General features: G+C 56.0%; 1 protein-coding gene across 1 annotated transcript; it reads left to right on the top strand.

The window, feature by feature from the left end:
- Positions 1-5: 5 nt before the first annotated feature.
- Rhof (ras homolog family member F, filopodia associated) lies at positions 6-11574 on the top strand. The gene is made up of 5 exons (XM_048343006.1): positions 6-343; positions 549-636; positions 8211-8320; positions 8418-8552; positions 10388-11574. Exons 1-5 carry the CDS (start codon positions 206-208, stop codon positions 10550-10552), a joined length of 636 nt encoding a protein of 211 aa, XP_048198963.1. The 5' UTR covers positions 6-205; the 3' UTR covers positions 10553-11574.
- Positions 11575-11706: the final 132 nt, after the last annotated feature.

Raw genomic sequence — 11706 nt, 5'->3', positions numbered from 1 at the left:
CCGCGGCTGCCGTTTTCTTGATACGGAGAGGCGAACGGGGCCTAGCGGAGAGGGCTGGGGGTGGGGGGGGTGCTGCCGGTCAGAGGCGGCTCCAGCCGGGGTGGGCGGGGCTTCCGATGCCTCCGGCCCCGCCCCGGCCCCGCCCCCACCGCTCGCTCCGCGGGGCTTTCGCAGCTGCGGGCGCTGAGGGCTCCCGGCTCCGACCATGGACGCCCTGGGGGCCCCGGCCCCAACCGCTGCCCCCGGCCCGGGGAGGAAGGAGCTGAAGATCGTGATCGTGGGTGACGGCGGCTGCGGCAAGACGTCGCTGCTCATGGTGTACAGCCAGGGCTCCTTCCCCGAGGTGAGGCGGGAGGCACCGCTGGGGGCGACCCTCACCCCGACCCAGGCCCGCGTCTCCCGCACCACGAGCGCAAAGGCGACCGTGCCACCCCAGTCTCCCCCTTGCGAGTTCCAGAGCCCCGCAGTGCGGGCGGATGGGGTGTGGGGTGGTGGGCAGTGCAGGACCCATGGGGACCCCAGGACTGAGCCGCCCCCTTCCACCACAGAACTACGCCCCGTCGGTGTTTGAGAAGTACACGGCCAGCGTGACAGTGGGGACCAAGGAGGTGACCCTAAACCTCTACGACACCGCGGGTGAGTGCCCAGGGCACCGGGGGGGGGGGGGCAGGCCGCCAAGGGTTCCCCCACTGGGCCACCTCCACCGGCAGCACATCACGCCGCAAGGCTTGCTGGCTGGGGTCCTGGAGGCCCAGAGGACCGAGGACCCCTCTGTGTAAGTGGGGGTGACTGGATGACGAATTTCTGGGGCCCCCTGCCAGACTCTGGCCCTTCACCAGGCTGGCCCCTCTCCTGTGGTTCTAGAAAAACCTGGGCTGTGCTTCTGCCTCCCGTGGTTCTGGGATTTTACCTTCTCAGCTGTGGTCTCTGGTTGGAGTCCCCGCCGCTCAGTGATGGCGTGGGCCAGGGTTGTGTGGTTCCAGGACCTGGGGTTCCACGGCTGGAAACTCCAGGGCCGTGTGGGTGGAAGTTTTATGTCCATGCCTTTATGGTTTTGGTCTTAAAGTCGGTCCCCTGCCTTCTTGGTTTCCTGGGAAGAGAATTGACAACTTTGGAGAAATGAATGGATGGAACAGGAGCCCTAGGGAGCAGCCCAAGATAAGGTTCTACTTGTACCCTGAGCCGGCACACGGGGGTTGTGCTCATTTCATCGGCCATGAGTTGTATTTCCCCAATCTGTGGGAAGACCCCCCAAATCTGACTGGATGTTAGTCACATTGTTGGGGCAAAGGTCGGGATGATCAGGTAGAGCCTCACCCAGCTCAGTGACTCAGAGCTTAGTGCCAGGTGGAGCTGGGCCACCCTCTGGGAGGGCTGTCCCCTCCCTGCCAGCCCATCCTGTGCTGTGAGATGAAGTGTCCCACCAATCATGGGTGGAACAGAAATCCAGACATCCCTTCCCCCACTCCCCAAGTGGCTGTCCCTGCACCATTCCTACCCACGGCAGGCTTTCCTGGGGGCTGCCCACCCCTCCACTGGCCTCTGAGGGGCCCCTTCTGGGTGTGGAGCTCTGCCCCCAAGGGGAGCTGGGAAAGCTAGGACTGTCATGGGAATTATTGAGGTGTGACTAAGGGGACAGTGAAAGTATAGGACATTTTTATGTCCACATGTCTGGTCCAGCAGCCAGGGAGGAGCAGGGCGGTGGCTCACTCTTCCTCCTCCTCCCTGCTCTGCCCGGGCTGCTCCTGCCAGGACCCAGGCTTCCCTGGTCAGTAGCCCCAGAGCAGAGAGACCGTGTCTGGCCCTCCTGGCCCAAGCTCTAAGCATGTTGTGTGTGGGGTTTGGAAGGCAGCGACTTGGTGGAAGGTTTGCATGTGGAAGGCGCTCCCGCTGGCCATCATCGGAGCCTTGTGACCACTGCAGCACTCATCTGCCCCATACCTTCCCACCACCTGTGTTTTCTGTTTGCAGGTCAGGGCCTTGGCACTGTTTGCTTTTGTGCCTACGGCTACTGCTCTGCCATTTGAGCCACAGCTCCACTTCCGGCTTCTTTTGGTGATGAATGGGAGGTTAGAGACTCAGGGACTTTCCTTCCTGGACTGGCTTTGAACTGCAGTCCTCAGATCTCACTGAGTAGCTAGGATGACAGGCCTGAGGCACTAGCGCCCCCTTTTGTTACTGGGTTTAGAGTCACACAAGGCTTTGATGCTAGTCACATTGGCTGTGTATCCTTGGGGTCCTCTGGGCCCTGGTTTCCTCATCTGTCATCTGGGCTTAGAGTCATGAGGATCAAAGCTGGTGAAGTTAACAGCAGCACCGTGCAGCTTGGTGTGGGTTGTCTTTGTGACTGTTAGCGGAACCCAGGTTCCTCAGTGTGCCAGATGAACATTCCATCTTTGAGCTATACCAAAGCCCTCCCTTGGTACCATAAAAAAAAAAAAAAACTAAACTAAAACAAGTCTTCCACTGGGGCGCAGGCTCCAATCCCTGGGAGTTCAGGACCTGCCAAGCTCCTGCTGTAGCAGGTACAACTGTTTCCTGTCCTGACCAGCAGAAAAGCAGTGCTGGGGTGTAAGCCCCCTGGTGAGTTCTGGGGGGCCCAGGTGGTCTGTTGGTCAACAGAATGACCCAAGGAGGGAGAGCCGGGGAAAGCATCTAGCTGACCCCTGTGTCCGGGGAAGCCCTCCGGTGGAATGCGGTGGAGACCAGGTCTTACGTGGGGCGACTGGAGTGAACAGTGAGTCGCCGGGAATCCAGCGGTGCCTGTGGGGAGATGGAGAATGTGGCGTGGCCAGTCACAATGTGCAGAAAGGGGGGTGAGCAAGGACACTGACAGAGCTAGATATAAGCCTAGTAAATGTAGAAGGTTCTAGAAACTGACAGGCTAGCCTCTCTGGAGGAGGGAAACATCTTCTCAATCAGCCGTGGTCCACGCTGTGGGACAGGAGTGGTGCTCAGACTTTGGCCATGGGGCTGTGTGCAAAAGACCAGCATGGCTGCTTCTCACCATCCTGCGGAAAGTTACAGACATCGCCTGGTCTGAGCAATGCTCTGTGCTCAGTGCTCCAAGGGGGGAGGAGTGTGGGGCCCTGGCACCCATCACTCTGGCTGCCTGGCCCCCCACATCCTCAGACACAGGAAGCTGTGGTGGGGCCCAGAAGTTCCTGGGTAGAAGGCTGGGGTGGGGGTGGGGGGACCATGAAGCTGGAGGCCATGGAGGGACCAGCCTAGAGGAAAGGGGGACATGGGTGTTAAGACAGGGAGGTTGTGAGCTAAGTAAGGCGCAGGGCAGTCAGAGCGTTCCCTCAGCCCCAGGCCTGGGCAGGAACAGGTGCGAGGACCCCATCAGAGCTAGTAAAAGTGGGTTCCCCCTGTCAGCTTCCTCTTCTCATGCTCCTGGCACCCCTCCCCATTAGCGCCCCACCCCAGCGGAGCTGGGAACCAGCCTGCTGTGTGTGTGGCTGCAGGCTTTGGGGACTCTGGGCCTGGGGAGGGTGCTGCCAGGGCAGAGCCCACCCCACAAAGCACCCCGTGCCCGCCCCGTGGCACTGCTGAGCTCAGGGAGCCTGTCCTCCCAGAGCCACATGCACGCTTAGCTCTGCTGAGCCCCTTGTGGCCCTCTGGCCATTGAGTGCCGAGTGGGGAGGGTGAGCATCGCCAGTGCCCTGGAGGCTGGGAGACTCTGAAGCTAGTGGAGCCAGAGTCCTGGGTTCGAACCCCACTCAAGCCTTCCTCATCCCTCACAAGCTTCTATTTCAGTAGCAGTCCCGGCTTTGCCCACTACCACCCCACCCCCCATCCTTGTACTTCCCAAATTGGAGCAGGATTGCCAGCGCCCCCTTCCCAGATGTGAAGCAAAAACCCCAAGGCCCAGCAGGTAGATGCAGCCCAGGCTCCGGGCCGTGGGCCTGAGCGGAGGCAGAGCACATGGATCCCAAGCTCACAGGAGCAGAGCAGCGGCACCACGCAGAATCCAGGCCCAAGCTAACGTAAGGAAAGCGGACCTGGGTGGTGTCAAGCCAGGAAAGCAACCTGGAGGAGGAACCAAGGCTGGGCTGGCGTCCCAGCCCTCCCAGAGTCCCTTTCTTGAAATAGCTGTGTTGGTAGCCATCTTTTTTCACTTGGTCAGTGCTGGGGGTCAGGATTCCCTTCCTAATGGGGTGGGCTGGCCGTGCTGCCCCCCTCAGCTGTTTTACCTCAGGTAACTCACTTTGCCTCTCTGTGCTGTGGTTTCTCTCTCTCTAAAATGGGGTCCCAGGAGGGCCTGCCAGGCCAGGGGAAGCCTCGGCGGGCACATCTTTGCCTTTGTCATTGGGGCTCATCCAGATGAGGAAACCAAGGCCCGGGTTAGTGCCTAGTGAGGAAGCGGGGGCTCTGACCCGGCCCTGCGGGGAGCTGACCTTGGCACTGGGAGTAGAGCTTGTGTGCTAGCTCACAGGGTGCCTGCCTGTGACCTTGCCGGCTGCCTGTAGCCCTTCACAGGACCAGCTTTCTCTGGAAGCTTCCCTCCTGGTGGCTGCTTGAATCAGCACAGGCCAAGAAGGAGGAGGTGACTTCCAGGGGGAGTGGCCAGCCCAGCAAGAGCACAGCCCTGGCCCCTGAACCCCTGTACCTCAATTCCTGCCGCCGGCACCCCCGTGTCACCATAGCCTGTAACACCAAAAGGCACCTCTCAGCCCTGGTCTGGGCGCGTGGAACTGTTGCAGGGTAACAGCCCGTGCGTGTTTCCTCAATGCCTCTGGGGCCAGGAGTCTTATTTCTCCACTGCCAAACAGGTGATGGTGGGGTGTGTGTGTGAGAAAACAAAATGCTATCTCAGAAGTGGCAGGGCGCCGGTGGCTTACGCCTGTGGATCCCAGCTACTCAGCAGGCTGAGCTCTGAGGATCATAGTTCAAAGCCAGACCAGGCAGCAAAGCTCATGAGACTCTTATCTCCAGTTAACCACCAGGAAATCAGAAGTAGAGCTGTGGCTCAAAGTAGTAGAGTGCTAGCCTTGAGTGAAAAAAATTCAGGGACATGCGCTGGGAATGTGGCTTAGCAGTAGAGTGCTTGCCTAGCATGCATCAAGCCCTGGGTTTGACTCCTCAGCACTACATAAACAGAAAAGGCTGGAAGTGGCACTGTGGCTCAAGAAGTAGAGTGCTAGCCTTGAGCAAAAAGAAGTCAGGAACAGTGCTCAGGCCTTGAGTCCCAAGCCCCAGGACTGGCAAAAAAAAGAAAAAAAGAAAAGTTCAGGGACAGCACCCAGACCCTGAGTTCAAGTTCCACAACCTACCAAGAAAAGAAAAGAAACAACCAATGTAAAGAGGTTGGGGTATGGCTTAAGTGCCAACCTAGCAAGCACAAGGCTCTGAGTTCAAGCTTCAGTATTGAAAAAAAGCCAGAGTTGGTGGCTCAAATCTGTAATCCTGGCTACCTAGGAGGCTGAGACTGGGAGGATCAGAATTCAGGACCAGCCAAGACAGAAAAGTTCTTGACACCCTTATCTCAACTGAGAACTGAGCACAGTGGTGTTGCACCTGTTCCCCTAGCTACAACAGGAAGCCCAAAGTAGGCGGGTCTTGGTCCAAACACGTGCTAGGACAGGAAGTGATACCCTATCTCAAATATAACCTATACAACTAGATGTCCATGCTGTAATCCTAGCTACTTAGAAGAATGAGATATGAGGACCTAGCTCAAAACCAGCCTGGGAGGGGCTGAGGATATAGCCTAGTGGCAAGAGTGCCTGCCTCGGACACACGAGGCCCTAGATTCGATTCCCCAGCACCACATATACAGAAAATGGCCAGAAGCGGCGCTGTGGCTCAAGTGGCAGAGTGCTAGCCTTGAGCGGGAAGAAGCCAGGGACAGTGCTCAGGCCCTGAGTCCAAGGCCCAGGACTGGCCAAAAAAAAAAAAAAAAAAAAAAAAAAACCAGCCTGGGAGGAAAGTCAGTGAGACTATCTCCAGTTAATTACCAAAAGAAGCTGGAAGTGGAGCTGTGTCTCAAGCAGTAAAGTGCTATCCTGGGTACAAAAACTCAGGGACAGCACCCATTTCCTGAGTTCAAGCCCCAAGAGATTCTGAGTTCAACCCCTTGCACCAACCACAAAAGGGCCACAGCATTAGTTTGTACAGGAGGAGTAACATTTCACGGGGGGCAGCTCCTGGTGGCGTCACTTCACCTTTAGGAAACTCAGTTTCTTGTTTCTTTTTTTTTGTTGTTGGTCATGGGGCTTGAACTTGGGGCCTGAGCACTGTCTGTGAGCTCTTCAGCTCAAGGCTAGCACTCTACCACTTGAGCCACAGTGCCCCTTCCATTTTTCTGGTGGTTAATTGGAGACAAGAGTCTCATGGACTTTCTTACCCTGGCTGGCTTTGAACTGCGCTCCTCAGATCACAGCCTGCTGAGTAGCTAGGATGACAGGTGTGAGCCACTGGCACCCAGCAAAACTCATTTTCTTTGTATGAAACAGGCACAGTTGTCCCTGAAGAGGCCAGATTCCAGGTCTCATCGAGAACACCAACATTCATACTCACATCCCTTAGACAAAAAAAGGCAGAACTCACACACAGCCTGGGTGTAGGACAGGGCAGCCATTGGCAGGGTATTCACAGGCCTGATGAGGACAGCAGGGCCTCACAGCTGCTCAGCGGGAGGAGGAAAGACAGAAACAGCCTCTGTGTTCAGTCCCTCCAGTCCTGTGCTGCTCAGAAAAATGCTTTCCGCTTGGTTGAGAAACAACCTGAGATCCAAAGATAGAGGTAGCTGTCTGCTTTGCAGTAAATTTCCCTGTAGGGTTGGGCCTTGACTTGTGGGTCATCCATTGAGAACATTCTGGAAACCAAGTAGATGGTGTACTATGATGAGATATGAAATGCAATGAAGTATATGGAGAAAGAGAAAGAAGTGAGGGAAGAGAGCATCCCAGGTATGGGGGAACAGCAAATATAAAGGCCCTGAGGCCCAGAGTTTGGTGAGTTGGAGTGGCAGTGCGGTGACCTGAGGTGACCTCTGTGGTTGAACTGCAATGGGGGGGGGTCAAGTCAAGGTCAGGAACACCAAATCCTGTGCCCCATGGGGAGATGTTTGACTTTTATACAAAGGGCAGCAGGAAGCCATTGAGGGTGTTTACACTATGGATGGGGAGGCAGGATCTGGATCTGATGGAGTCTCCACATCTGACCTTTGGCCAGGTGGATGGCAGGGGACCAGGGAAGCCAGTGGGGACTTGGAGAGGATGGAGGGTGGAGCACCTCTGCAGGGAGCACCACCACTGGCCAGTGGGGACTTGGAGAGGATGGGGGGTGGGGAGCTGGAGCACTTCCACAGCGTGCACCACTGCTGGTCTGGAAGGGGCAAAGCGTCTGCAGTTTCTTTTCAGTTTTGAAGATGGTGTTTCTGTGTAGTTAAAGCCAGTGGTGAGATGTAACACTGCAGCTGGAGTGCCAGCAACGCTCTGCGCTCCATAGCAATTTTTTTTGGTCTGGTTTTGTTTTTTTTTTGCCAGTCCTGGGGCTTGGACTCAGGGCCCGAGCACTGTCCCTGGCTTCTTTTTGCTCATGGCTAGCACTCTGCCACTTGAGTCACAGCACCACTTCTGGCCTTTTCTATATACGTGGTGCTGAGGAATCGAACCCAGGGCTTCATGTATACAAGGAGAGTACTTTACCACTAGGCCATATTCCCAGCCCCCATAGCAATTTTTCTCTAACTTTGAAACTGTCAACATAAAAAGTTATCCAGAAAAATTCACAAGGTGCTGGGCGCTGGTGGTGCACACCTGTCATCCTAGCTACTCAGGAGGCTGAGATCTGAGGCCCGTGGTTCAAAGCCAGACAGAGCAGCAAAGTCCACAAGACTCATCTCCAATTAACCAGCAAAAAGCTGGAAGTAGAGCTGTGACTCAAGTAGAGCCCCAGCCTTGGGCTAAAAAAGCTCCAAGACAGCACCAAGGCCCAGGTGACAGTCACAGGGGAGGGGCTCCCAGCTGTCCCCAACCCTCCAGGGTTTGCAAGAAAGGCTGGAGGCATCAAGGTCTGGTTCTTCTGGGGACCCCAAGCCACCCAGCCCCTGGCTGCGGGCCAGACACAGAGGAATCAGTCCCAGCTGGCAGAATTACTCCCAGTTGTAGTCAGCTCTGATTTTGTGCAATCTACTGTGGCCTTACAGAAGAGTAAACTGAGGCCCAGGAGCCCCAGCTGAGGGTGTGCACCTCTGGTTCCAGGTCAGGAAGACTATGACCGCCTGCGGCCCCTCTCCTATCAGAACGCTCACCTCGTGCTCATTTGCTATGATGTCATGAACCCCACCAGCTATGACAATGTTCTCATCAAGGTGAGACCTAGGCCTGCCTCTGGTGGGGGGGAGGGGGGTGGTCCTGGAGCCCAGCAGGGCAGCCCATTACTGAAGCCCTGTCCTCCTCCCACTGCAGTGGTTCCCTGAGGTGACACATTTCTGCCGCGGGACCCCCATGGTGCTCATCGGCTGCAAGACAGACCTGAGGAAGGACAAGGAGCAACTGCGGAAGCTGCGCACGGCACAGCTGGAACCCATCACTTACACACAGGTGTGCGCTGCCTCCCCCCACCCCCACCCCACGGACCACCACGCCCAGAAACCACCCAGGCCCCTGGTTAGCAACTAATATGAAAACACACAGAGCCCAGGAAGGTCAAGCAGCTTCTCAGGGGCACAGCTAACCAGAAGTAGAGCCAGGGCCTGCCTCCAGTCATTCAGGCTCCCCATTCTGTACCCCATCCCTCTTCTGCACCCAGGGGGCCAGAAGGTAGGCCCTTGGCTGAAAGAAGACATCCCTTACCCTCAAGAGTCATGGGCAAATCTAAACCCTGTGGCCTTGGAATATACCCAAGGAAAGGAACCACAAAATAAAATTTAGCCTGGCGCCAATGGCTCACGCCTGTAATCCTAGCTCCTCAGGAGGCTGAGATCTGAGGACGACCAAGGTTCAAAGCCAGCCTGGGCAGGAAAGTCTGTGAGACTCATATCTTCAGTTGAGCATCAGAAAACCGGAATGGTGCTGTGGCTCAAGTGGTAGGGCACTAGCATTGAGCTGAAGAGCTCAGGGACAGTACGCAGGCCTAGAGTTCAAGCCCCATGACTGAAAAAATAAAAATAAAAATATTAATGTAAAAGAACAAAAAGCTTGAATCCAGGCATGGTGGTACATTCCTGTAATCCCAGTATTCAGGAGTGTTGCAAGATGATCAAAAGTTTGAGGCCAGCCCGGAGCACTAGCAAGACCCAACTTTAATAATTTACTAATGGTAAGTTAATTTTATTTATTTATTGCCAGCTCTGAGTCTTGAACTCAGGGCCTGGGCACTGTCCCTGAGCTTCTTTTGCTCAAGGCTAGCACTTGAGCCACAGTGCCACTTCTGGCCTTTTCTGTTTAAGTGGTATTGAGGAGTCAAACCCAGGGCTTCATGCATGCTAGGCAAGCACTCTACCACCAAGCCACATCCCAGCCCAAAGTAAACTCATTTTAAAATAAACAAATCGGGCTGGGGATATGGCCTAGTGGCAAGAGTGCTTGCCTCATATACATGAGGCCCTGGGTTCAATTCCCCAGCACCACATATACAGAAAATGGCCAGAAGTGGCGCTGTGGCTGTGGCTCAAGTGGCAGAGTGCTCTAGCCTTGAGCAAAAAGAAGCCAGGGACAGTGCTCAGGCCCTGAGTCCAAGCCCCAGGACTGGCCAAAAAAAAAAAAAAAAAAGACTTAAACAAATCATTTATTTTGCAGTACTGGGGTTTGAACTCAGGGCCTTATACTCGCTAGGCAGGCAGCCTAGGTCTTGAGCCATGCCTCCAACCCTTTATTTTGTTTTGTATAGTTTCATGTTTATGCTGGACCAACCTGTCCCGGGATCCTATTCATGGTTCTCAAATAGCTGGGATGGCAGGTGTACATCACCATGTCCTCATTTTATTGGTTGAGTTGGAGGTTTCCATAACTTTTGGCCTTGGCTAGCCTCAAATCCTGATCCTCCCAAGCTCTGCCTCCCAGGCAGCTAGGATTACAGGCAGGAGCCACTATATCTGGCTTCTTGGGTTGTTTTGGTCTCAGCAAGTTCAGTGGCTCCTACTGACAGAGCCAAGAGAAGGGGTGTATGGAGGTCCTTTCTGTCTTGAGGACTTACCATTCTCCTGGATAGCTGGATAGCAGACAGGGTCAGCATGGCCTTCTCCAGGCAGCCATGGGAACACCAAGGCCACCCAAGGTCCTGTGATGTGGAAAGGGCTCAGGTCCCTAACCAAGGTCTCTGCCTCCATAGAGCCCGCCCAAGCCAGCCCTAATCCCCCAGGGCCCTGCACAGGCGTTGGGAAGCCCCACGCCCTTCTGCAGGCCCCTCACATAACCCTGCTGCCTCTTCCGGCCAGGGCCTGAGTGCCTGTGAACAGATCCAGGCTGCACTCTACCTGGAGTGCTCTGCCAAGTTCCGGGAGAACGTGGAGGATGTCTTTCGAGAAGCAGCCAAAGTGGCCCTCAGGGCACTGAAGAAAGCCCAGCGGCAGAAGAAACAGAGGCTCTGCCTGCTCTTGTGACCTCCGGGCTGGGGGAACTAGGACTGAGTGCCTGGAGCAGGCCTACGCCCAGCTCTGCAGCCCCTGGTGTCTGCAGCACGTCTTAGAACCTTCTGGAACTCTCCTCCGTGAACTCCCTTTGGGTTCACCCTGTAGTACAGTGGTGAATGAGGGTACTGGAACCCGGGGTATGTGCCCAGGACTTGAGGGCACTCGCCAGTACCTCCAGCCCCCAGCCCTGTGCCACTGTGCAGCTGCACGGGGTAAATGTGGGTTTGGCTCTGGTCCACAGGGACACCCCAAGCCTGCAACTCCTGAGATAAGCAGGGCCACATCCTCCAGCCTCTTCCTCCAGCCACCCCCATCTGAGGCCTCAGGGGGAAGAGGCCTACAGGAAATTGCCCCCTTCCTCATCCCACCAGGCCCACATCCATTCACTGAGGGCCCAGGTGCCCAGGGGGGGAAAACATCTCTGAAAACTCAAGTGTGCCTGGGGGCGCACACCTGGGGCCAGCTGCACACACCTTTCCTATAGGAGCCTCCCGTGGAAGGTTCCTCCTGCTCCCTGGGGACCTGAGGCAAGCCATTCTCTCTGGATTACCCCCATGGGCTGGGCGATGGGTCCGGTGGATAGTTGTGTGGTCTAGACCCCTACCTACCACCCGATGGCCTCTGCTTGGGCGGGGATGTAGGGTTTGGAGCCCAGGCCCTGTCCCGGCTTCTTCAGAACTGACAGGCTCCACCCGTCCCCACAGGACAGTTGTCAAAGCTGGCCCACAGACTGCCTGTCGCTGACAGTCAATTCCTCTGGGCTATCCAGATGAGTCAGGATGCCACGATACTTCTGAACCCACCCCCAAGGCTCTCCTGTCCCCTAGGAAGTCAACTAAGGGCCCCTTTGTTTCTGTGGAGTCCACAGCCGCAAAGACAATTGATGGTGTGGGGCAGAGGTCAGCAAACCACAGCTGAGGCCTGGGCTGGCCAACTGTCTGTTTTTGTAAATAAAGTTTTATTGGAACAAGGCCATGCTTGCTTATGCACCGGCTGCTTTTGCGTGAGAGTGGTCCTTGTGAGACCACATCACCCACATTTGCTAACCCCTAATCTGGAGCCACCTACATGGCGGCCAGCAGAGGACAAGCAGGAGACCCGGGGAGGGCGGGAGGGGGTGTGAG

This window comes from Perognathus longimembris, chromosome 3, assembly GCF_023159225.1.
Source record: "Perognathus longimembris pacificus isolate PPM17 chromosome 3, ASM2315922v1, whole genome shotgun sequence".
In the NCBI taxonomy this organism is placed as follows: Eukaryota; Metazoa; Chordata; class Mammalia; order Rodentia; family Heteromyidae; genus Perognathus; species Perognathus longimembris.
The sequence above is the reverse complement of the archived record's forward strand: the minus strand, read 5'-3'. Positions and strand labels throughout refer to the sequence as shown.

Coding starts and splice junctions, on each gene's coding strand:
- Rhof (XM_048343006.1), top strand. CDS start 206: ATGGACGCCCTGGGGGCCCCGGCCCCAACCGCTGCCCCCGGCCCGGGG. Junction 344..548: donor GCCAGGGCTCCTTCCCCGAG/GTGAGGCGGGAG, acceptor CTTCCACCACAG/AACTACGCCCCGTCGGTGTT. Junction 8,553..10,387: donor AACCCATCACTTACACACAG/GTGTGCGCTGCC, acceptor TCTTCCGGCCAG/GGCCTGAGTGCCTGTGAACA.